This window comes from Cygnus atratus, chromosome 3 (genome assembly GCF_013377495.2).
Source record: "Cygnus atratus isolate AKBS03 ecotype Queensland, Australia chromosome 3, CAtr_DNAZoo_HiC_assembly, whole genome shotgun sequence".
NCBI lineage: Eukaryota > Metazoa > Chordata > Aves > Anseriformes > Anatidae > Cygnus > Cygnus atratus.
In genome coordinates this window covers 33499381-33522206 of record NC_066364.1, presented here as the reverse complement: position 1 = coordinate 33522206, position 22826 = coordinate 33499381, and the positions used below count along the sequence as shown (strand labels likewise).

The 22826-nt window shown below is 38.3% G+C and overlaps 1 protein-coding gene across 6 annotated transcripts in view; it reads left to right on the top strand.

The window, feature by feature from the left end:
• Window positions 1-22826, top strand: part of COL12A1 (collagen type XII alpha 1 chain) — a 97026-nt gene that overhangs the window by 2529 nt on the left and 71671 nt on the right. For all 6 annotated transcript variants that reach the window (XR_007708150.1, XM_035543162.2, XM_035543166.2 and 3 more), the window contains exons 2-13: window positions 174-281; window positions 8494-8610; window positions 9337-9480; window positions 10948-11004; window positions 11728-11991; window positions 12094-12258; window positions 12673-12846; window positions 13677-13967; window positions 14192-14794; window positions 16229-16501; window positions 18730-19002; window positions 19929-20201. Coding sequence is in view for 5 of the 6 variants with exons in the window: in XM_035543162.2 (XP_035399055.1) it covers window positions 209-281; window positions 8494-8610; window positions 9337-9480; window positions 10948-11004; window positions 11728-11991; window positions 12094-12258; window positions 12673-12846; window positions 13677-13967; window positions 14192-14794; window positions 16229-16501; window positions 18730-19002; window positions 19929-20201 (2707 nt within the window). In the remaining variant the exon portion in view is untranslated. The remainder of the gene's footprint in view (window positions 1-173; window positions 282-8493; window positions 8611-9336; window positions 9481-10947; window positions 11005-11727; window positions 11992-12093; window positions 12259-12672; window positions 12847-13676; window positions 13968-14191; window positions 14795-16228; window positions 16502-18729; window positions 19003-19928; window positions 20202-22826) is intronic.

Genomic DNA, 22826 nt, shown 5'->3' with positions numbered 1-22826 from the left:
TTTCAAGTCTAGAGGTTTTAACCTGGTCCCATGGGTGGGGGCTGGGGATAAGGGAACAAAGTGAAATCCATGCTTCATCTTTTTTATGTTTCATGAATACACCCACACGAGCCTCTAATCCATGCGACTGATGTCCTTCTTTCTTCCCTTTTTTCCCCCCTCCACCGCTGCAGATTCATTCATGTTGTTGTGAGCCGAAAGGTCAGAAATGAAGACAGTGCTGTGCTCGGCGGTGGCTGCGCTGTGTGCAGCCGCCCTCCTCTCCTCCATCGAGGCTGAAGGTAACCAAACCCCCTGCCCCTCCGCGCGGGGTGCCCCCCAGTGAGATAACCTCCCACCAGGCCCGAGCTGCCGCCTCTCCCTCTCCGTTTTTGAGTGTCACTCCTTCACCTTCTCTCTTTCTCTCCTTCAGAGAAACGCCTCCCCTTCCTTGCCCAGCTCCTTCTGTGCTCTGTTTCTCCTGGCTGGTCAGCCGAAACGTAGCTCCCTCTCTCTGTCTCTCTGGTGTGCTGTCCACACCACCCTGTGGGCCAGTGGCCACCCTGGGGGGAACACAGCACCCCGAGGAGCCCCGGGCACCGCTGGGGCCCGCGCCGCTGCCCTGCGCCCGCTGGAGTTCTGCTGGGCTGTGCAGTCGCGGTTAGTTGCGATGAGAGAGGAAACGAGAAACCCACCACCCAAAACCACCCACAGCTCTGAAATAAAGTGCTCCAACAGAGTCTGGCTCTCTGCGCCTGTGTGTTTTGTTCGGGCTGGCCTCCTCGCCTCTGCCCCGCCGGCCTCCTGGCCACCCCTGCTCGGCGGGGCGACCCCCGGCTGGGCCCTTGGGGCGGCCCGACTCTTCCTTGGGGACACTTCGGTCTCTGTGGTGGCCCTGGTCTGGGGGATGTCCCTGGGGAGATGTCCACCAAAGGGTGGCCAGGCCTGGGCCAGGCACTGCTGTGGCCACTGGGCCCTATGGCTCTGGCACACGTGTGGCACGTCATCCCCAAAGCGGCCTTTTTCTTCTCCTCCTCCTCATTTTCCTCCTCATGGGCCCCTGGTCTTGCTGGAGATTAAGGTCCCTGTCAGCCCACGGCAGCATCCTGCTGCGGGTTGAAGACCTGGGGAGACACACTGCGCCAGTCTTGCCTTCTTGCCGTGGCATCTCTGCCACCCTGGTGGATTAGCATGGAGTGTGAGGTAACCTCTGCATGGGCTGCATGGCTCAGGCCACAGCAACAGCAGTCCTGTTAGCAGGCTCTGCCAGGAGAAATAAAAAGATGCAAGGCTGCGCTGAACAGCCTGTGTTGAAATGACTTGGTCTGACCTCTGGGACCTCCATCATAGGGTGCGCCCTGAGTTTGAACTGGGAAAAACAGAAGCCAGTGCCTGGTAATTCAGTTTTTCCCTTCCTCCTCTTTTTGTACTGGGCTGAAGGAAATTCTCTGATCGTGGCCTGCCTCAATTGTCTGTGTCTGGACCTGGGTGTCTTGGCTGATGGCTGCTAAAAGCATGGTGTGTCAGGGATGCCTCTGGGATGTTTCTCCCCTCGGCTCAGCTGCTAGCATGGGGTCACGCAGGCATAAAGGAGACCAGCTTTCTGGAAAGTATAGCATTTCTGCTACTAGTACAACATCTGGCCACCCTAGGAGAGGATCAGCCCACTGCCTCCCTCTCACGCTACGTTGTTGTTGGCTGAAGAACTAAAAAGGTCATTTAAAGTCATTTCAGAGTTGCATTTCAAATGCAGGACCACTGTGCTGGAGAAAACAGAGGAAGTGTATGGTTTTGATGGAAGAAGGGAGTGTATGTTTTTGCGCATTCTTGCCTGTTTTAGGAGGGAGCTTGTTTGGAGCTTGAGTGATGTTGTGGTTGTCCTACATTGTTGATTATGGAGTGGACTATTTCAAAAAACATGGGTGAAGGTGTTTCATTTAGATGTGTTGTGGATTAAAACAGTCGTAGTTTGAGTACTGCTGATGAAAGCTAGAAAAATGTATTGGAGAAGCACATAGTTATTTTGTAAGAGTGAAACTAGATACATCAGTCAAGCTGGCCATGTGTGTTTAGCTCTCATTGTGAAGCACGCACCATTGTTCAGCAGAAGAATGGACAGAGCCTGATCCTGTAAGTTGTGGAGCACTCCTGGATAGGACTGACATTGCTCTGCTTCAGAAAGTTGTATTAAGTAAAATGCATAACTTACAGGGATTGGTTTTCTAAGTGAAACTTCACATAGTTCCTAGGTTCTGAAGTAGAGAACAGGAAAGTGTCTTGAGCAGGAACTGCAGTGAGAAATAGTGGTGCTGAAAATAGAAATTCAAAACTAGGAATACCTTAGGACTTGCTCTATGAGAACTGCTGTTGTAAAGCCTTTTGTAGTGTTTTTTGTTTGTTTATTATTTTTATTTTTTGACAATGCTGTCCACCTTTCTGCACTGTTTTAACTTTGTGCTTTAATTTTGTGTCACTTTGTACGTTGAATATTGGGTCTTACTTTAGTTCTGGTCTCATTCCAACTTAACTCCTGTCTGCTGAACTGACTTTCTCCTGTGGATGTTTGTCCCTTTTGTCTATTCCTTCAAGTTCCACATCACCTTGTGCCAGTCTTCTCCCACCAGTCCTGTCTCAGGCCACTAGTACAGTTGCATGACTGTGCATTTTTTTGGCTCTTTTTTTTTTTTTTTTCTTCTTTTATTCCTTTGGCTCTCCCTATAGCAGTCACAGGCGATGAATTTTCTTTCCCTGAGCTATATGCAGACGCTTGGTGGGATGACAGCGTGAGAGGGGGATAAGGGAGAAGAGCATGTGATGTGGTCAAAGTTGATCTGGGATGGGAAGGTGGCATAAAAGCAGAGGGAACGAACAACAAAGTTCTTCTGTTCTTCTGTCTTCTTTCAGCTTTCATTTTTTTCAGTCTCCCCTGGGAGCAGATCTGGTGTTTATCTGATACTGCTGTTCACATTCCTAAATACTCCAGGATGCAACTGGTTCTTCATCAGCATCACAGCTGCTCTCCAAGTCCTTCGTGAGAGCAGTGCTCTGTTGCTGTTGGCACAGCAGTGAAGTGCAGTAATGGTATTAGAGCTTTTCTACAGAGATACAGCAAAGCAGGAGTTTCTGTTTGGACATTTACTGTGGCAGTGGAGGGGGTAAAACCAACTTGTAGTCTGAATACATTCATAGGATTTCACTGGGGAAGTTGCTTATTTATCCTGGACAAAGAAGCAAATCTGTTTTCAAGCTCTGTTTTTCTGTGCATTTCTTTTACAATGAAGTTGTACTTGTTTTAATTTGCAGTCCTTCTGACATCTCTCTCTGGCCTTAAATTTCTTGTGTACGATGCTGAATTTTATGCTTTATTTAAGTTGTTTCTTGCCCTTTTGGTCCAGTACTGCAATACTGCAGTGCGTTTGGCGTATGTCCTTGTGTTGAGAATTCTTTCTGTCACAGTATTTTTTCCATCTGTGATCACATACAGCCAGGGGGAAATCTGTGTACTTCTGCTAGAAGAGAATATTTTTGTTATTTTAGTTATGGTTAAGCCAAGTAGATTAGTATGCAAATAACCTGTTTGTTATAATCTCAAGGTAGTGCTGTTATCATGTTGTGGCTCGTGTAGTGTGTGACATTTGCTAATACCAAGGGATTTTCAAAGGCCCAAAAAAGTAACAAAGAAATCATTGGTTCTGTGTGACCTCATTGAGCATGTGGTGGTTCTGACTTTTAAATGTTTCGGGAACTGGTTCAGACCTAGAAAAGTCTGTTTGCTAGGGAATAGGGAAGGAGGGAATCACTGAGCCAAGTGTGGGACCTCTGTGTAGTGTAGGAAAAGGTTTGTCAGGTGAAGAATCTGTCTCCAGGACATTCTATACAGTAAGTGACAAATAATTGCAGCACAGTATGTACAGAGGATCAGAAAGTTTTTCATTGAATGGTTTAGAGACGACCCAGGATAGCTGAAACTTTAAAGGTTATCCACCTAATTAGCTTTGGAACTGGTTGGTGGGACCATTAGTTTATTACCTTTTGATGTCTATCTTTTGATAAATTAGCTGTTGCTTTTCTAATTCCTAAGGACAGAACCATGTAGACTGAAGCATGAAAGTGTATTTTGTATATACATGATGGTGACTATAACTCCCTGTTTTTCCTAATTCTAATTAGAATTAGAAGCAAAGTGTATGTGTGTGTCTATGTATATACACACACGCACACAAATACATATGCACAAACATGCCTAGAATTTAGTCAGTATTCATGCATGCAGAGTACATATGTAAACATGCAACTATGCTTAGTTGCATACATCTTTACAAGTGTTAGTATACGCATTTAACCGATTTTCTTTCAAAATACACTTATGTGAGCTACATATCTTGTATTTTGAAGAAACTTCGTACATATGTATAAAATAAAAAGAAATGAAGCCATACAGATGACAATGTTTCTGCATTGTTTGCAATAAATATCTAGCAAGGATGAGAAGCTGTTCTCTGCTACATTGCTAGGCTGTAGATCATTCCTTCTCCCATTCAGACTGGCAAGATTGACTTCAGAGGAGCTTGTCTGGGTTGGTGATCTAGTTAATTGTGTCACTCCAATATAGGAAGAAAATAGTAGATCAGGAGTTTTGGCCTCTTCCAGCCTTGGCGGGCCTTATTTCAGTGAGAGCAAGTGGCCTTACTGTTCAGCTACCATGGCCTGTATGTTATTTTAACATGTGCTAATATGTTATTTTACTAATTAATGTTAGTCTTTTCCAGTGATGGAATTACAAATTTGTTTCACATAAGGACTGTGGAGTGCAGCTACTTCCAAATTATATTACTTTTAAGACTGGTTCAGGATTTAAATTGCTTGATCTGCTGATTATATTTTTCATCTAACTTGTTAAGATATTCATTGGGATCCTCTGGCAGTCATATTGTCTTATCTCTAAAAAGCTGTAGACTTTTACACATTTGGTTTGTATTACCTGTTAAGTAATACAAGCTAACATAGGACATACATAACATTTGAAAGATTCTTTGCTGTATATTTTTTGTTTTGGAAAATATACTGTTATTATATATGCATATAATACAAAGTGAATGAAATATGTCTATGAAATATTTTTATTTTTTTTCTTTTGTGGTGCATTAGACAGTATATACAATGGAGGAAACTATCATAGTTCTAAGAGTGGTGGAAATTAACACAGTGTAAACATTAAAAATGGACATTATACAGCAAGTTAAGTTTTCACGACACTGGAAACCTGTAGGAGAGCCATACATTTGTATGTATGAAGGGAACACTGAAGTATCATCACGTTACAATCACGATCCTATAAGTTGACAAGTCAATGAGAGAGGTTTGTCCTGGATTTTGATACTCACAGGGCCAGACTGATCAGCACTGTCACAACACTGGATGCGTATGCGCAGCCACACTTAGGCAAGTAGACCTACCTCAAAACTGCTTGCTTGAGTAAAGCTTAACCTCTGTTGAGTGGAGTTTTAAGGTTTGTCCCTGCAATGGGACAAACTCCCACCAGAACCAGGTCTGGTCTGATTCCATATTGCAGCTGTCTTGTTTTTCCAGTGGTGAATTCTGTTCTGGAAGAAAAATTTCCTGGAGAACTGGTGGAGTACCAGTTGCCCTCTTTGATGATGGTGATAAGGTTTTTATCATCTAAATATTTTTCTGTACTTCTGATCGCCTTGCTGCTCTCAGTCATATGACCATGGTTTGGTCCTGGTCCTGCAGCCAGTTTCACATGGGTGAAATTCGCTCCACATGCCGGCTGGTGGTTGTTTTGGAGATTCTCTTGGAGTACCAAAAGCTCATGAGCCACCCAGAAGACATTCTGATGACACTGGATCCAAATTTGCATTTCTTCACTCAAGCGGAGTTCCTTTTCACATTTCCATGCGAGAAACACTCAGTGCTTTAGTTTGATGGCCCATCATAGGCCATCTGCTGAGAATAAATGGATTTAAACTGCAGCAACAAAGACTGGGCTTAGGTGTTGAGAATAACTTTATGGTGATAAGGGGAGTGAGGCACTGGAGGATTTCTGCAGGAATCCAGTAGTTTTGCCCGTCTTGGAGGTCTTTGAGAATGATCTGAGCAACCATGTCAGGAATGACGTGGGATGGCTGATTTTGTCTTGGCCATGGAATGGGCAAGGGGACTTCCTGAAGTCCCCTGTGACACCATTGTTATAAAAGACTGTGAATACCTGGGTGAATGGATACGTTCAGTATGTATCAATGTATTATTCTTTTTAACTGTCAAGATCCACATCTGAATTTTCATAAAGCAGATTAAAATCCTTTAAAATGTTCAAGACTTTTCCTCACAGTCAGTTTTTCAGTTTATCTGGAATCCGGTCATTTGGATATCAACAAGTTGGGCTGCTGCTGTCCTTCAGCAGTTAAAGCCTAAAGTCTCTGCTGCAACATGCCAATTTACTTGCAAGGTTGGTGGCGCTATTTTTTCCATGTACTGAATTTTTTTTAAAAGCATGCTCAGGTCAGTTGTCTCTGCCTTTGCATTAAATTTGTCCTGAGCCATTGCTACTGAAACAATATTTTATAATGATATTCTTATTACCTGAATGTATTTTACTATTAACATGTGTTGCATGATTTTGATACTAAGTAACTACCCCGCTGTCTCTAGCATTGTGATACTCATAAACTGAATGATGAATAAAATGTGCATGCAGGTTAATGGTCTAATCTCACTGCCTGTGTATGGACAATAGGAAAAATAACAATTACTTCAATACTACTGTATCTATTGTATCAGTATTTCAAAGCCATATTATCCTATGGTTGGAAATGAGAGTAAATTAAAAGGAAAAAAAAATCCTACACAATTTGTTTCCATTTTTTGAGTTCAATGTTACTTATTGCAATTGGACAGTGTCTTTTCATAAGTTTCATATGTTCTAGCATTTACTTCTTGATCTGCTCTTTAAATTACGCTCAAAACCAAAACAAGTCTTATTTGAGTTATGATGGAGATCTTCCATGAAAGCATGAAAGGTCTGTCTATTAAGTATGCCTGCAAAATGGTCTGCAGAAGTAAAGGAAAGTATGGCTGAACCTAATCTTACTTTGTAGACCTATTTAAACAATAATATATAATACACCTACCATGCACTGACAGTGAGTCAGTAAAATATTGCATGAATAAGCATGACTATTTTACAAAGAGAATATCATTATAAAATATTTATGAAACGTCTTTGTGTAATGAACCTTGTACATGGAGGCTTTTGTCCATCGTGGGAAGCTAAAAAATAATAATCAACATTTCATTTACATATGCATGATGCTGCAAAATAGCGTATGTAAACTATTTCTTTCTGTACTGTTCAGTTACTTCTGTCATCAGCTCCTATAAGTTTTATTTGCAGTCATTTGTTCAGATCACTGGTACCCTCTTTGCTGTTTTCTATAGATTCTGTAAAATAAATGTCCATAAATATACTTTGATGTTGTCTTTTCATAATTAACCATTGTGATGTATGGAACCATACTGGCATTTTGTGTTAAAATGCCACTACTAGTATGGGTACACCTGCTGCAAAGGGAACATGAAAAACATCAGTTTACACCTTTGAATTTGTATAGCAATCTGGTGTAAACAGGTAGAATCTTATTTTTGTGAGCTTTCACATCAGCTCAAATATTTCAGCAAATTCCAACTATTACTAACTCCATTTATTCACCCCTTAATTCCTCCATTCTTTGCAGCTATATGCAAAGTATGTCTCTTTAGTGGCTCCTAGGAACCAAGGGGTGGAGCTCTCCTTATTTTGAAATAAAATGATACATCAGTATATCATTATTACTGATATACATTTTACATGTATATTCCTATCTAGACCCTAACAGAAATTGTTTTACTGAACATTAAATGCCCAATCTTTCCCTGTATTCTTAAAAATATATATTTTTTCTCTGCCAAGTTTCTAGAATCAGTGAAATTGATAAGAAATATGGCTGTGCAGAGACTATACTCAAAAGCTGATCAATTCTTTGATGTCTAATTAAGAAGAGTGCTGTGTCCTCAATGTTCTAAATGATCTCATGGTATTGTAAGCAGGTTGTGATTTGGCATGCTTGTACGGATTGCACCCAGCATGTACAAAAATTTCCTTTAATTGTTATGTGAAATGTTTGCATATGTGGTGATTATCTGTGAACTCATTGTACATGTATCCAAATGTGTTTTCTATTGTGCTTGATTTTGCTGGCCATTCTTGAATGTCTTGGCAACTCAAGAAACATATGTTCTGTGCTGTCTTCTGTAATGCGTATACTCTTTGATGTTTTGTCATATTTTGTCGGCTTTTATTTTACTCTTTTTCCAACAACATATCTCTTTATATTTGTTGGAAACAAATTTATGCAAAGACAAATTTAGTAAGCTTTGCTCAACATTATTTTATTTATTCATCTGCCAAAGCTTGTTCAAACTTTTAAACATCCACCTGGTATAAATCTTTTGCAGTTAATCCACCGTCAGACTTGAATTTTACAATTATAGATGAACATAATGTTCAAATGTCATGGAAAAGGCCACCAGATGCAATAGTGGGTTACAGGATAACTGTTGTTCCTACAAATGGTGAGTTCCATAAAATTTTGGTACTTAATTTTTGTAAAAGTTGGGTTCATTTTTACCTGTATCTAAGTTAGGTATGAGAACAGCTATTGACATCTTTCTGAAGTTTATGACTGTTCCAAGTTAGAGTTTTTCTTACCTTAGCATTTACCTTTTGGGAACTGCAGGTAGTAAGCTTTGGTTTCTTTTCCTTGGCATGGAACAAGAAGGTAAAATCCTCACCCTGCTCCTCTTCTATGCTTTTACCTTAAAGTTAGGAAATTGCATTGTACTTCTTTCAAGTACTTCTCCCAAGGGAGATATTGCATATGGCAGGTAGTGATGAAGTGATGTCATGTAACTTCCATAACATGGCCATAATAATGGTTGTGTAAGACACATGTTATTTTATATAACTTTGAGAAATTATCAGTGTAAATCTGATACCAGACCAGAACTGGACCATGATTTGTTAAATTATAGTACATTTTGTATGTGCATTTTATGTTTCAAATTTCCTGGAATTTATTAAATGCCCCTGTAATTTTTTCACTACTGAAAACAGGTTAGATAGAAGTTTCATGTTTCAAAATATTTCAGGAAAAAAGAATTCATATCATTCTAAAATTGTCACTTGATATTTAGATAGATTATTCTTTGTTGCATTTTTTTTGGTTGTTTTATGATCAACTTGTCATTGATATTACTGGATTTAAATACTGCATTAACTGTTTTATATATTTATTGCAGATGGACCAACTAAAGAATTTACTCTTTCACCTAGCACTACCCAAACTGTCTTATCAGATCTTATACCTGATATAGAGTATGTTGTATCAATAGCTTCATATGATGAGAGAGAGGAGAGTCTACCTGTTTTTGGCCAACTGACAAGTAAGTACATGTAACAGAGAGTATAGCATTAGAATAGAATAGAATAGAATAGTTCATTTGGAAGGGACCTACATAGATCATGTAGTCCAAATCACCTGACCACTTCAAGACTAACCAAAAGTTAAAGCATATTATTGAGGGCATTATCCAAATGTCTCTTGAACATTGACGGGCACGGGGCATCAATCACCTGTCTAGGAAGCCTGCTTGACCACTGTCATGGTGAAGAATTTATTCATAACGTCCAGTCCGAACCTCCCCTGGCACAGCTTTGTGCCATTCCCACGTGTCCTGTCATTGGTTACCAAGAAGCAGAGACCGGCACCTCCTTCTCCACTTCCCCTCCTCAGGAAGTGCAGAGAGCAATGAGGTTGCCTCTCAGCCTTCTTTTCTCCAGGCTAGTCAATCCAAGTGTCCTCAGCCTCTCCTCATATGTCCTTCTAGCCCTTTTACCAGCTTTGTGGCCATCCTCTGAATGCTTTCAAATATCTTAACAGCCCTTTTATATTGTGAAGCTCTGATCTGCACACAATATTCAAGGTAAGGTTGCCGCAATGCTAAATATAGCAGGAGAATTACCTCTTTTGACTGGCTGGCTATGCTGAATTCGATGCATCCCAAAATGTGGTTTGCCCTCTTGGCTGCCAGGGCACACTGCTGGCTCATGCTGAGCCTGCTGCCAACCAGTTAGAAAACCAAATAACATAACTGACTGGTCATTCACAGAACTTTGGCTTTGACTTCTAGGCTTTTTTGGCTTTGTTCCAGTTCCTCAACTGAATTATTTTTTTTTTTTCATTGAACATAATTTATTGCAAGAGCAGAGATAAGAGGAGACTAGCATGTAGCATGGATATACTGTGGCAAAAAAACTCATACAGAGGTCTTTGCAGGAGACTACTGGTTTAGCTAACATAGACCTACTTCCTATCAACTGCATCTGCATTCAAAGGGAAGACTGTCATTGACCTCAGTTAAGAAATGAATCGGACTGAATTTCTGTGAAGATTAAAAAAAAATAATAAAAATAAATTATGGGATTGAGTTTTTTAATCATTTATATTTAATAATTTTAGGTTAAATGCAGCAGACTATATTCCATGACACATTTTGTCACATGTCTCAGACTACACAAACAACCACAGGAAAATTACTTATGATGAGTTTCCCAATGTGTTAGAGAGGGGTATTTCATCTAGGGATGTTGCAGTTAATTTTCAGGATATTACCTAGAGATGTACAAGTACAGAGGATTCCTAATTATTCTATTTTCTGTATTTTGTGTTGCCCTGAATTCTATGTCATCAATTCTACAATTACAGTGGATGTATTCATAACTTGCATTCACGTATTCACGTTCTGAGGCTTGTCAGATTTGTGTCCCTAATTCCTTACACACTTTTCTTTGATGTTAACAAATTAACCTAATTTCCTCCATTAATTCTGCCTATGTTGTTCTTTGTGCAGTTCAGACAGGTGGTCCAGGGATACCAGAGGAAAAGAAGGTTGAGACTCAATTACAAAGTAAGATGTTTTGCCTTTCAGTTTATCTGATGTTTTAGAGATAATTTAGATCTGGATCAAGGGCCCTAGAAAGTTAAACTGTTTTCCTTTGTTACTTAGCAATAAAGTTAACTTTTAAAGTTGTCCAGAATTAAGAAAACTTTGGAAGAGACTGGGATGGAAGGAATTTGTAGCTACATTGAAAGGATGACCTGCAAAGTTGGTTCTGAAACTTGAAATTTTATACAACTAATTAAGGAAATCCATGAATGTCTTAGTCCTATCAACAAAGGTCATCATCTTATGGATACAAGGCATTGCAGAAGAAACTGCAATTACTATGGGGAGATAAAGATGGAAAGCAGAAGTGGTAACAAAATGATACATTCCCATAACATCAAACTATTTCAAAAAGTTTTATGTGTGAGTTGTCATCTGCTGTAGGAGAACAGATCTTGTGAAATAGAATGAGAGGTGTCTCAAAATTGAGTTTGTAGGTGACAGTTGCTTTTTGGTAACATCAGCTAAAAGGCTCTTATCTGTGTTCACCTAGGTGAATAATGTTTCCTCAAATAAGATATTCTATATAAAAATGTGAGTTTATTCAATATCTGTTGATTTTGACTTTTATCTACTAAGTTTCTGTCAGACATTTCTCACTGATTTGTAAGAATGAAATTGCTCATCTGCTAACAAAGTTTTTTGTTGCCTTTTTTTTGTTTGTTTTGTTTGTGTGTGTTCTAGGATGCTCCATAAGTGCAACAACAGATTTAGTTTTCCTGGTAGATGGTTCATGGAGTGTAGGGAGAAATAACTTCAGATATATTCTGGACTTCATGGTTGCCCTCATATCAGCTTTTGACATTGGGGAAGAAAAGACAAGAGTTGGAGTTGTTCAGTACAGTTCAGATACGAGAACAGAGTTCAATTTAAATCAGTATTTCAGAAGAAGTGATCTTATTGATGCAATTAAAAGGATACCTTACAAAGGTGGCAACACAATGACAGGTACAGATTTCTCATATGTGTTTATTTCATTTTTTACGAGAAATTTGCTCTAAATCCTAGTTCATTTTTGTCTAATAAGAGCACAACTTGTGTTGTTTTCAGGTGAGGCTATTGATTACCTGGTTAAAAACACCTTCACCGAGTCTGCTGGAGCAAGAAAAGGCTTTCCCAAAGTAGCAATTGTCATTACGGATGGAAAAGCTCAAGATGAAGTTGAAATTCCTGCAAGAGAGCTTCGCAATGTAGGAGTTGAAGTCTTTTCTTTGGGTATGTTGAATTTTTTTAATGATTGAGTGATTAGCATTTCTAAAGCAGTAGGTTATACGTTTTACAAATTCTGGGTTTAAAGTTTCGTTATACTACTGTTTCCACATGTGTGTGCCTTGAAATGGGCCATTTGTAACCTCCAGAGTGGAACATAATAGTTGTATTAATTGATAGTAATTCTGTAACACCTACCTGAAGACTAAGAAGGTTTGCAAATGCCAATGACCCTTGGCCTTACTGAAGGTACCACATTATTTTCTCATGTTGAAAATGGACTATATTGCTTCATTGCATTAACTTATGTAGTAGTTTTGTTATTGATAATGACAGAAGACAGAACTGAATTAAACTCACATTCGTAGATGGCTCTCTTTAATGGCCACTTAACATGGTCCTGTCTATTGTGTCTTCTAGGAATCAAAGCAGCAGATGCGAAAGAACTCAAGCTAATTGCATCTCAGCCTTCACTGAAACATGTCTTCAATGTGGCTAATTTTGATGGAATTGTAGATATACAGAATGAAATCATCTTGCAAGTGTGCTCTGGTGTTGATGAACAGCTGGGTGAATTGGTTAGTGGAGAAGAAGGTGAGATACTTTATAAATATATAAATGCATTTATTGGCATCAATTTATTCTTATGCATGTTTAAGGGGACTAGCCCTACTTCCTTTGCTCTGTTTCTGAACTTTGATCCATTGCAACTGTGGAAAACATGTTTCAACTTTGTGCATTTAAATACAGGAGGACAGAACATGTGACAGTAGATTTGAAATAGCTCCATTATTCCGTAGTTTCAAGGGCAACACAATGCTGTTCAGTTATCAGAGTCTCATACAGCCGGTTTGAACACTGGCTTCACTTCTGTGGAAAAATGTACCAAAGGGAAAAATCTGCTTGGTGAAGGGGCAGAATGTGTAATAGGTTAAAACCAAGGAATGAAAACTGGAGAACGCTGAAAAAAAAAAAACAAAACACAGAAATTAAGCTGTATCATCGCCACCTTCTGGCTCTGTAAGATTCTGAGTAAATAGCTATTCTTTGCCCAAAATGGCAGTAGAATGACTCAGCTTTCATAGTGCTCTGCTCAGGTCTGTATTTGTTCAACTCCTCTAGTATATTCCTGTGGATGTAGCTTTCGATTCTGATTGAAACAGAATTAGAGCAAGACAGAATTTCTCCTGGAACTTCTACTACACTTGGGGTACTACAGATGCATTCCTTATATTTCTTACCTCTCACTGATGCCCCATGTGGACTTTTCTGTAATTCAGTTGTGTTTATTTATGCTAAATATAGATGTGTTTTTTAATAAAGATTAAGCAAAAATGACTACATTTATTTCAGAAATAAAAATGTGCAAAGAAACCTGTTTATAATTGTAACTAATATTTTGGTTTGTTTTCAATTTCTTTCAGTGGTGGAGCCTCCTTCAAATCTAGTAGCTGCTCAGATCTCCTCAAAATCTGTTAGGATCACTTGGGATCCATCCACAAGTCAAATAACTGGCTACCGGGTACAGTTCATTCCAATGATAGCTGGTGGAAAACAACATGCACTGAATGTGGGTCCTCAGACTACTGCTCTGAATGTTAAAGATCTCTCTCCAGACACAGAGTATCAAATTAATGTTTTTGCAATGAAAGGACTGACCCCCAGTGAGCCAATAACTATAATGGAAAAAACACAACAAGTAAAAGTTCAAGTGGGTGAGTTAGGAACTACTGTGTTATTTTCACACAGTAGCTTTTTGTTGTTTGAACCTCTGATGCTTGCTTTAGTATCATACCTTTATTGTTTATAAGAAAGAGCTTTACTTGGAATGGTTTATTTCTGTTATAAACAACGGGATATAATGCATGAGCTGCAGATGCAATTGAAATGCTGTGGCTGTTGAATACCTGTTTATAGTGGTGAATCTTTTTCTTTACAGAATGCTCACGTGGTGTGGATGTAAAAGCTGATGTTGTGTTTTTAGTGGATGGCTCCTACAGCATTGGTATCGCCAATTTTGTTAAAGTAAGAGCCTTTTTGGAAGTGTTAGTTAAAAGCTTTGAGATATCGCCTCGAAAAGTACAGATAAGTCTTGTCCAGTACAGCAGAGACCCCCATATGGAGTTTTCTTTGAACAGATACAACCGAGTGGAAGATATAATTCAGGCTATTAACACCTTCCCCTACAGAGGTGGATCTACCAACACAGGCAAAGCGATGACATACGTGAGGGAAAAAGTATTTGTTACCAGCAAAGGATCAAGACCAAATGTGCCAAGAGTCATGATTCTTATTACTGATGGAAAATCATCAGATGCTTTTAAAGAACCAGCAATAAAGCTGAGGGATGCAGATGTAGAAATCTTTGCAGTTGGTGTGAAGGATGCAGTGCGTACAGAGTTAGAAGCAATTGCATCACCTCCTGCTGAAACCCATGTTTACACAGTGGAAGATTTTGATGCTTTCCAAAGAATATCATTTGAGCTTACACAGTCTGTCTGCCTACGGATTGAGCAGGAACTTGCTGCTATAAGGAAAAAATGTAAGTAACTACTATTACTTGGAGAAATACAGAAAATGCAATGAAAAAAAATGTGACCCAATGTTTTGTTGTTGTAGATACATACAACAATTGATGATGACATTGACCATATACAAATGATAATTTTAATAGCTGGGGATTTGGTTATTATTTTCAAGCATATTGAAAGCAATAATGGAGAAATAGAGATGAAAAAAATATTGGAGAAATATTTTTTTTCCTCCCTTCCTGGGTACCTAGAAACTTATTAGTGTGTATTGATCTGGAATGACCTCAGTGGATGTGCTCTGCTTTTACGCTGTAGTAAAGGAGGTTCAATTACATCCTGAGTAAAACATTACTTCCTAGGTCCATTCTTTAGCTGTCCAAAATGAGGTAGCTATTCTAAGCTCACATTTTAGAATTTTAAAAGCAATGAAGCAATACAGGCACCTCGATAAGGTGATTCAATGAATTTTTATGGTACAGTGCATGTCCCTCTGAAACTGGGCTTCTGTCTTCCCCAGCTGTAGAGATGGGCTTAGACGGGACAATATAAGACAGTTAATGCTAGGTCACGTTGAGCTCATTCTGACTATACAGCCTTAAATAAAGTAGGATATGAAAGTCTTCACATGTATCCAAATTTGGTGAATTTGGTTAATGTTTGCCATTTAAAAAAATTCTAAATGACTAACTTTTGGTCAGCTAAAGTTACTTGGGATTAGTTGCACCCTCAGTGTCTCTACCTATGTTTATTAGAACACTAATGTTGAATAGTCCCCAGTAATGAAAACCCCACTCTCTTTAAAAATAAGCCTTTTGTTTCAGGATAGCTTTGAGGAACAAACCAGCAAAACAGCCTTTGTTTTAGAGGGCTCAAGCAGTCTTAACATCCCCACTGTTAGGCTGACTAGGCCAGCCAAAACAAGCCCAGGATGTCAGGTTTGTGTTTGTGCCTCATGTCAAGTTCCTTGTTTCCCTTTTGATTCCATTCCTGAAAAAATACTGGGATTTATTTTGTCCTTTTTCTAATCTTGATCTGAAAAAAAAAACAACCAAACAAGGATTCTTAGTTTCCATTGAGGGCAAAATGTTATTGTTGTTCATGAGACATGCAAAAGAGAGAACCCAACCTGATTATCAGATTCTAACTTAAGTTTTCATACGTACATTTTTTTTAGATGAATTGCTCTCATTTGACCTAGAAATCACTGAGTTGGTGCTTCTACTCATTGTCACATCATTTGAGACAACCTAGATATCATCTTCATGAAATTTGATAGCCATAAGCAAGTATGGAAAACAAGAACTGTTGCACATATGACAAAATATATTGTCAATTAGAATAAACCGAATAATTGAGGGATGTTTTTCACTGATTTTAGAGATTCTGTGTTTAAAAAAATAATCCAGAAAGTAAGTCTTACCTGTGCGTTTTTTATTTCCATACAGCTTACATACCTGCAAAGAATATGGTCTTTTCTGATGTAACATCTGACAGTTTCAAAGTGAGCTGGTCTCCAGCTGGATCTGAGGTTTTGTCCTATCTCATTAAATATAAAGTAGCAGTCAGTGGAGATGAATTCATTGTTTCGGTACCAGCTTCAAGTACTAGCTCAGTTCTCACCAACTTGCTACCTGAGACTACTTATGCTGTCAGTGTGATAGCTGAATATGAAGATGGTGATGGCCCTCCTTTGGATGGAGAGGAAACCACCTTAGAAGGTAGGCTTCCATTATTCTCAGATACAAAATGCCATGTGTTCAAATAAGAATTTGCTTCATTGAGAGAACTGGTCTATGTGGAGCAGCCATCTAAGACTGAGATGGCTGTACTATTACATGGGATGAGAATAAATGTTATTGTCTTAATGCATTTTCTAAAGATAAAAAATTCCAATAATAGGCCAATATTAAAATGTTAAGATTGGATTTTATTTTCCCTGCTGTGTTTTTCTGCAGTGATCTATTTATGAATGAAATGTTGTGAATGTTGTGCTGTAAATAATAAATTCCCTGGCATCAGACTGTGATGCAGGAGTGTATGTTGACTTCAAAACATTTGAAGACAAGAATGCACCTATGTAATTTGCTGTCTCTACATCTTTAACTTGCGCTCGCAGAAATTCTATTTCATATGCCATAGAATTGAAGGGGGCTGACGTTAGGTCAGCTGTTCATCATCAGAACCTCATGGATCTGATCCAGTAATTCTTACTGATGCAAAACTTCCATTGATGTCATCGTGACTTTATGTGATCAATGACTGTAAATTTAAACATGGTAGCTATACTTTTTTTCTTGGCAGAGTTGCCAAGATGCATTTCCACTAATTTAAAGGAGAAGGATCACAGTAATTTAGATTTTCTTTTCCAGTAGTTGGATACTCAGTCTAGTCTAAACCAGGCTTTTTTCTTTAATATTGATCCACTCTGCTTTGTTTTTCCATGCTGTCATTAGTGACCTTTGATGATGTAAATGATTCCAAGGGAGCAATGAAACAGCATGGAAATTTGTTAATTGCACTTTCCTCTTAGGATTCATAGAAATACACTTTTATAAAATTGCTTAGTTTGGATGGCAAGTTTGGAAGATACAGGTTTCACTGTTGGTGTGCATATTTCCATGACTGTACCAGTCAGAATGTTTTTGCCACACATAACTTTCCTTTTCCAAGACAAATTCTTGGCTGATAGAACATGTGGCTTGTGAATGTAAGGGACAGAGAAGGAATAGCTTTAATAAAAATAAAGTGTTCCCATGTTGTGATTGATACTGCCTTAAATAATTGACAGCATTTTAATTGGATGAAGTCTTAGCAAGTCTGAGAAGACTGAGTTCTATATCATGTAAATTTCAGCAGCTCTTCATGCAGATCTGGCTATCAATTTGGGTCAGACAGCCCTCTTGACAGTGAACTTTTGTTTCAGTCTTTTAAAGAATTTCAAATTGAGTATTGTGTTTCGGATCAGTAGAAAACAAATTACTCTCTCTAAAACTAGGGTTATGAATTGCTCCACTCTTAACAGGTCTGTATTTGAACACTGAAGAACAACACTTTTGGCACATCATGTTCCAGTTGAATAATACTTTAGATAGTAAACAATGAAAACAAAAACATTTTTTTTTTTCTAAATTACAGTGCTAAATACTGCTAGACAACTTGCAGTACATTATATTCTAATGTATGTTGGAATAGTCAAGTCATGCTTTGGTGCACCCACTCATGAAATGGTTCATATGAAATGACATGAGTTATAGACATATCTTTTTTCAAGGACTAGTTAAATAGTCCACCATGTTTTTTTTATTATTCTGGGATAACAAACTATTTCCTGTCTTTGAGGTCGTGACTTCATTCAGATTTTTTTTTTTTAAACAGTAGATGCAACTCACATTTCATTGAATGTATTTTTTTTTTTTTGTGAAAATTTAACTTAAAGGAGTGGAATAATTTTGGTGTTCGATTTTTTTCCTTTTACATTTACTTTGGATATTTCTTTAAAATAGGAGAGCTGCCTGTGTGTAGTCTGATGTATCTGATAATTATCTGTAAATGGAGGTGGTACAGAAGCAAATAGCCACAGCAGTGAAATCTCTACAATTTGTTGTTAAGCAATTTCCCCACAGTGTGCCCCAAAGTCCCTTAGATATTAAAGTTCTGCTGTCACTGCTAAACACAGTCAGACTGTCTTAAGTTTCAGAAGTGGTTGTATAAACTGGGATTAATGTACTTTTGGAGACAACTCTATTGCACTGCTGATTGTGACTCTGGCCTTAAATTTTCAGAAATGACTAATGGTTTGTATACCTTAAAATGGATGGGATGACAATGTAAGCTGTTGTTTTGGTAAACAGGATGAGCTAATAAAATGGTTGAAATGATTTCACTTCATGGACTGATTGATCAAAAGCAAATATTTACAAATTATATGTGTATATTTTTTTTGTAGTTAAAGGTGCTCCTCGAAACTTAAGGATAACAGATGAAACTACTGATAGCTTTATGGTTGGCTGGACTCCAGCTCCAGGAAATGTTTTACGGTACAGGCTTGTATATAGACCACTTACTGGAGGAGAAAGGAGACAAGTGACTGTCTCAGCAAATGAAAGATCAACTACTCTACAGAACTTGATTCAAGATACAAGATACGAAGTGTCTGTTATTGCTGAGTATCAGTCTGGGCCTGGGAATGCTCTGAATGGATATGCAAAAACTGATGAAGGTATGTGATTGATGCTGTGAATGTAGTATACTTGAGAAAAATTCCTTGCATGTTGACATATTCACGTTGAAAAGAGAATAACTCATATGTATTATTCCAGATGAACAAAGAATTATAAAATTACTCAAATCTCATTGAGAGGTAATCTAAAACAATATAATTTATCAAAACTGTTATATTTCTTTTTGAAACATAATATATTGATCCTCCAACATCAAATATGCCAAGGAAATTTGGGTGAAGAATCTACCTGTATGTTTAATTGTCCTTATGATTCTTCTTCCTATTGCCAATGATGTAAGTTATGTTTCTTTTCAGCAAGTTCAGGCCGTTTGTGCTTCTGAATGGAAAGCAAAGAATGAATGAAGCATTTGTTTTATTAGTTATCACTGTAGCCCTAACGTTGGCTTAGACATAAACTGTATGATTCTGTAATGGGTATCATGCCTTATTAAACAAAATCCAAGGAGTATAGACACATTACAAATGCCTTGGTCATCAGAGAAACTTAATTGAGATTTTAAGTTTATTAAACACCAGAAATAACTACCATCAAAAATAACTGAGTAGGAAGCCTTAAGTTGTTAATTTGACATCTCATTGCTGGTCTTTGGCTTGATTCTTGATGGATCTTGGTGTGAGCTTATATTCAGGTGTTAATATGTGTAAGCGTTCCGGGATAGATCCTGTAGTTTTAGTAGAAAAAAAAAAGGGGAACAAAATGACTTTATTGGGCATTTTTGCATAAGGAAGTTGGGAATGGAATTGTACAATCCTGGTTACTGTAAAGTTATACTATATTAGTGCTAGTGCAGGCTATTCAAGAATTGTATTTTCAGCATTAAATCCCGTGTTGAAGTAACTTAAAAAATAAACCAAGGAACGAATCTTGCTTCAACTTGTTTTCAATATCTTCTGTGGTGCAGTTCGAGGAAATCCAAGAAATCTGCAAGTTTCTGATGCTACAACATCAACAATGAAGCTGTCTTGGAGTGCTGCTCCTGGAAAAGTGCAGCAGTACTTTATAACTTACACACCAGTTGCAGGAGGTGAAACTAAGGAATTGACTGTGAAAGGTGATACTACCTCTAAAGTGCTGAAAGGCTTAGATGAAGCCACTAGGTATGCATTGACTGTGTCTGCCTTGTATGCCTCTGGAGCAGGAGAGGCCCTTTCTGGAGAGGGAGAAACACTTGAAGGTAATTGGTTTTTTTTGTTTCTGTACAGTCATTCATTTATTTATATGGTTACTGCTTAAGTTGTCTTAAAATGTACTGTCTTCCTGAGATATCTACAGAAGTAGATATGTGAATGAAAAGTAGGCATAAAGACATTCTCCTGTATTACAGTGTTTTTCCAAACCTACTGTCCATTGGAGAAAACAATGGGGTCTAGTCACTGGTTGTGGTCTCTTGGAAAAAGGTATTGCCAGAAGCAGTGTTCTTCTACACCAGCCTCTGAGATATTCTGCCTTATAACTCAACTTTTGAGTAGTTTTAATGGCAGATTGTTATTAACGTAATGGGATTAATTAATAGGGTTAAAATATCTCATCCATTTGAAAATCTGCAGGGTTTCTTCTGTACCGCGACTGAAAGATGTTCAGGGACCTTTTTTTTTTATTTATTTTTTTTATTAGATAAGCAACAGCTGGACTCGGTATAGGAATAATGAAACATATCCTGCTTTTAACTATAGGAGTAAGAACCCAGGGCTGAGCATTAACAGCGTGCTGGTAAGGTAGAGCCAGAGACTTATAAGGAGGGCAGGCTGCTCTCATTCTGCCTTTGAGTGGAGAATTTCCCTGACTTGTTCCCTGTGAGCATTCTCAGTGTCATCTGTTAATTGTCAGGGGGTAGGGAAGGCTGCCTCCTAGGCCATGAAAGGAAGTGTGACTGTGCTCTTTGCTGGCCAGGTATGTATTGCTAAGGCCTGGCATTCCAGCTCTGTAGGGATGGTACTTGAAAACATCTTACAGATGATTTACGTGGAATTAAAACTCCTCCATTGACACTAATGGAGTTATAGTAAGGACGTACTTGGCTCTCAGTTTCCCCATCAGTTTAACTTTTTGTTTATGCCATAGATTAAAGAACAAACCAGGAAACCTGCTTTAAATAGGAAACTGTAAGAAAATCAGTTCCAATAATTTGCTAATGGGATGATTTCATCCCGGTAAAATTTAGGCACCTATTTAAATGCTGAAGTTTGCAGCGTGGACTCTCTAGGATTCTTCTGTGATTAATGAAGAAAGGCAGATATGTCCAGAAGGCAGGTAGTCCATCTAAGATCTCGTTTTCCCTTCAAAGGAGTATTTCTCAGTCTACTGACTATAGAAGGAGGAGCTGAGTGTTAGGCTCCAGCTCCCCACTGCCACTACCTATGTCTCAGACAACAATACAATGCCCCTACTTTCTGTGATGACTTCACCCTGTCTTAGTGTATCAGGCACCTTGCAATTCATGCTGAAACTCCCTTGGCTTTCACTGCCTGGCCAGACCTCTTTTTTAGTGTGGAGCTCTTGAGATATCATGTGTGTTTTGCGTTCATGAGATAAACCTAGCTTTTTACTCTGTCATAAAGCTTGAACAATAGGGAAGTCTTTTAAGGCATTGCCTAGAGCTTCAGTTAAAATGCATTCAAAAAACAAGAGAGCCGTAAGTGAAACACAGCAGAATTGAAAAGACAGAGTCATTAGAAAAACAGAATTCAGTCACAGGCGGAGATTGTCTTGTCCTTTCAGTACTCCCTCATGCAGGAGGGCTCGGATTCTCATTTGGACTTCCTGCAGACTGCTATGATAAATTGTTGATAGGAAGAAAAACAACCTGAAAACTGGTTAAAAAGTCAAAGAACTTGAAAGAATATTTGATTATAGTTCAGGACTGTTTTTTTTTTTTAATGGAACCAGATGGAGTTTAAAATAGATGTTGCACCTAGAGGGACACAGAGGCCTTCCTGTAAAAGTTTTTACTCTAAGCAGATGGTTAAAGCCTTGTGTCAAAAATTCTGTGATAGTTTTAGTCTTGTAATAAATACAGATAAACTAGCATCCTTGATACAACTGAACTGAATTTCTATTCAGTTTCTCATCTGGGAGAAAAACAAACTAAAAATTATGTTTACCATTTAGATAGGTATGACATATTCTTTGACAATTCAGCTGGATTTGAAAACTCTATCACAGTGCTCTCCAGAAAATGTTACTTTTTGTATTAAAGCTGTCCATTAAATATTCCCTGGTTATCTAAATCGTTAGTAAGAGCATATGCAGTTGTCTGTAATTACTGAGTGATCAAAGGTAAAGAACAGAATACAAATTTATTTTTGCAAAACAGTAGAAGCCTAAATCATGATGTTTCCTCATGGAACATCCACCTTGTATTGCAGCATATCTGCAGTTTCATGGAGTATTAAAAATATTTGAATTAGGCCAAAACTCTTTGGACATGGTCAATAGATACTTTGAAAGACTGACCAATAAATGGTAAGAAAGTAGGTACTGTTAAAGTGCTTATAGGACAATATTTCAATATATAGTACTGTCTTACCTCACTGGAGGATAAAAAGACAATGCTTGTGAAGAAAACCAGGCAACTAAGAATGAAAAGACTGCAATTTTGGTAACCAAAAGATAACATTCAAATTTTAAACCCTAGTATAGAAATTTAGCTGAAAAAAGAAGTCATGTTGCCTGGGAAGTCAAGACAAACATGGTGGGACTCTGTTGAAAAGTTATTCAGGTCAGTGAAGTGAGTACTTGACTAATCATTAGCTGAAATAACTTGTCTGACTGAGGCTTGGAATGAGACAGATCTTAACTC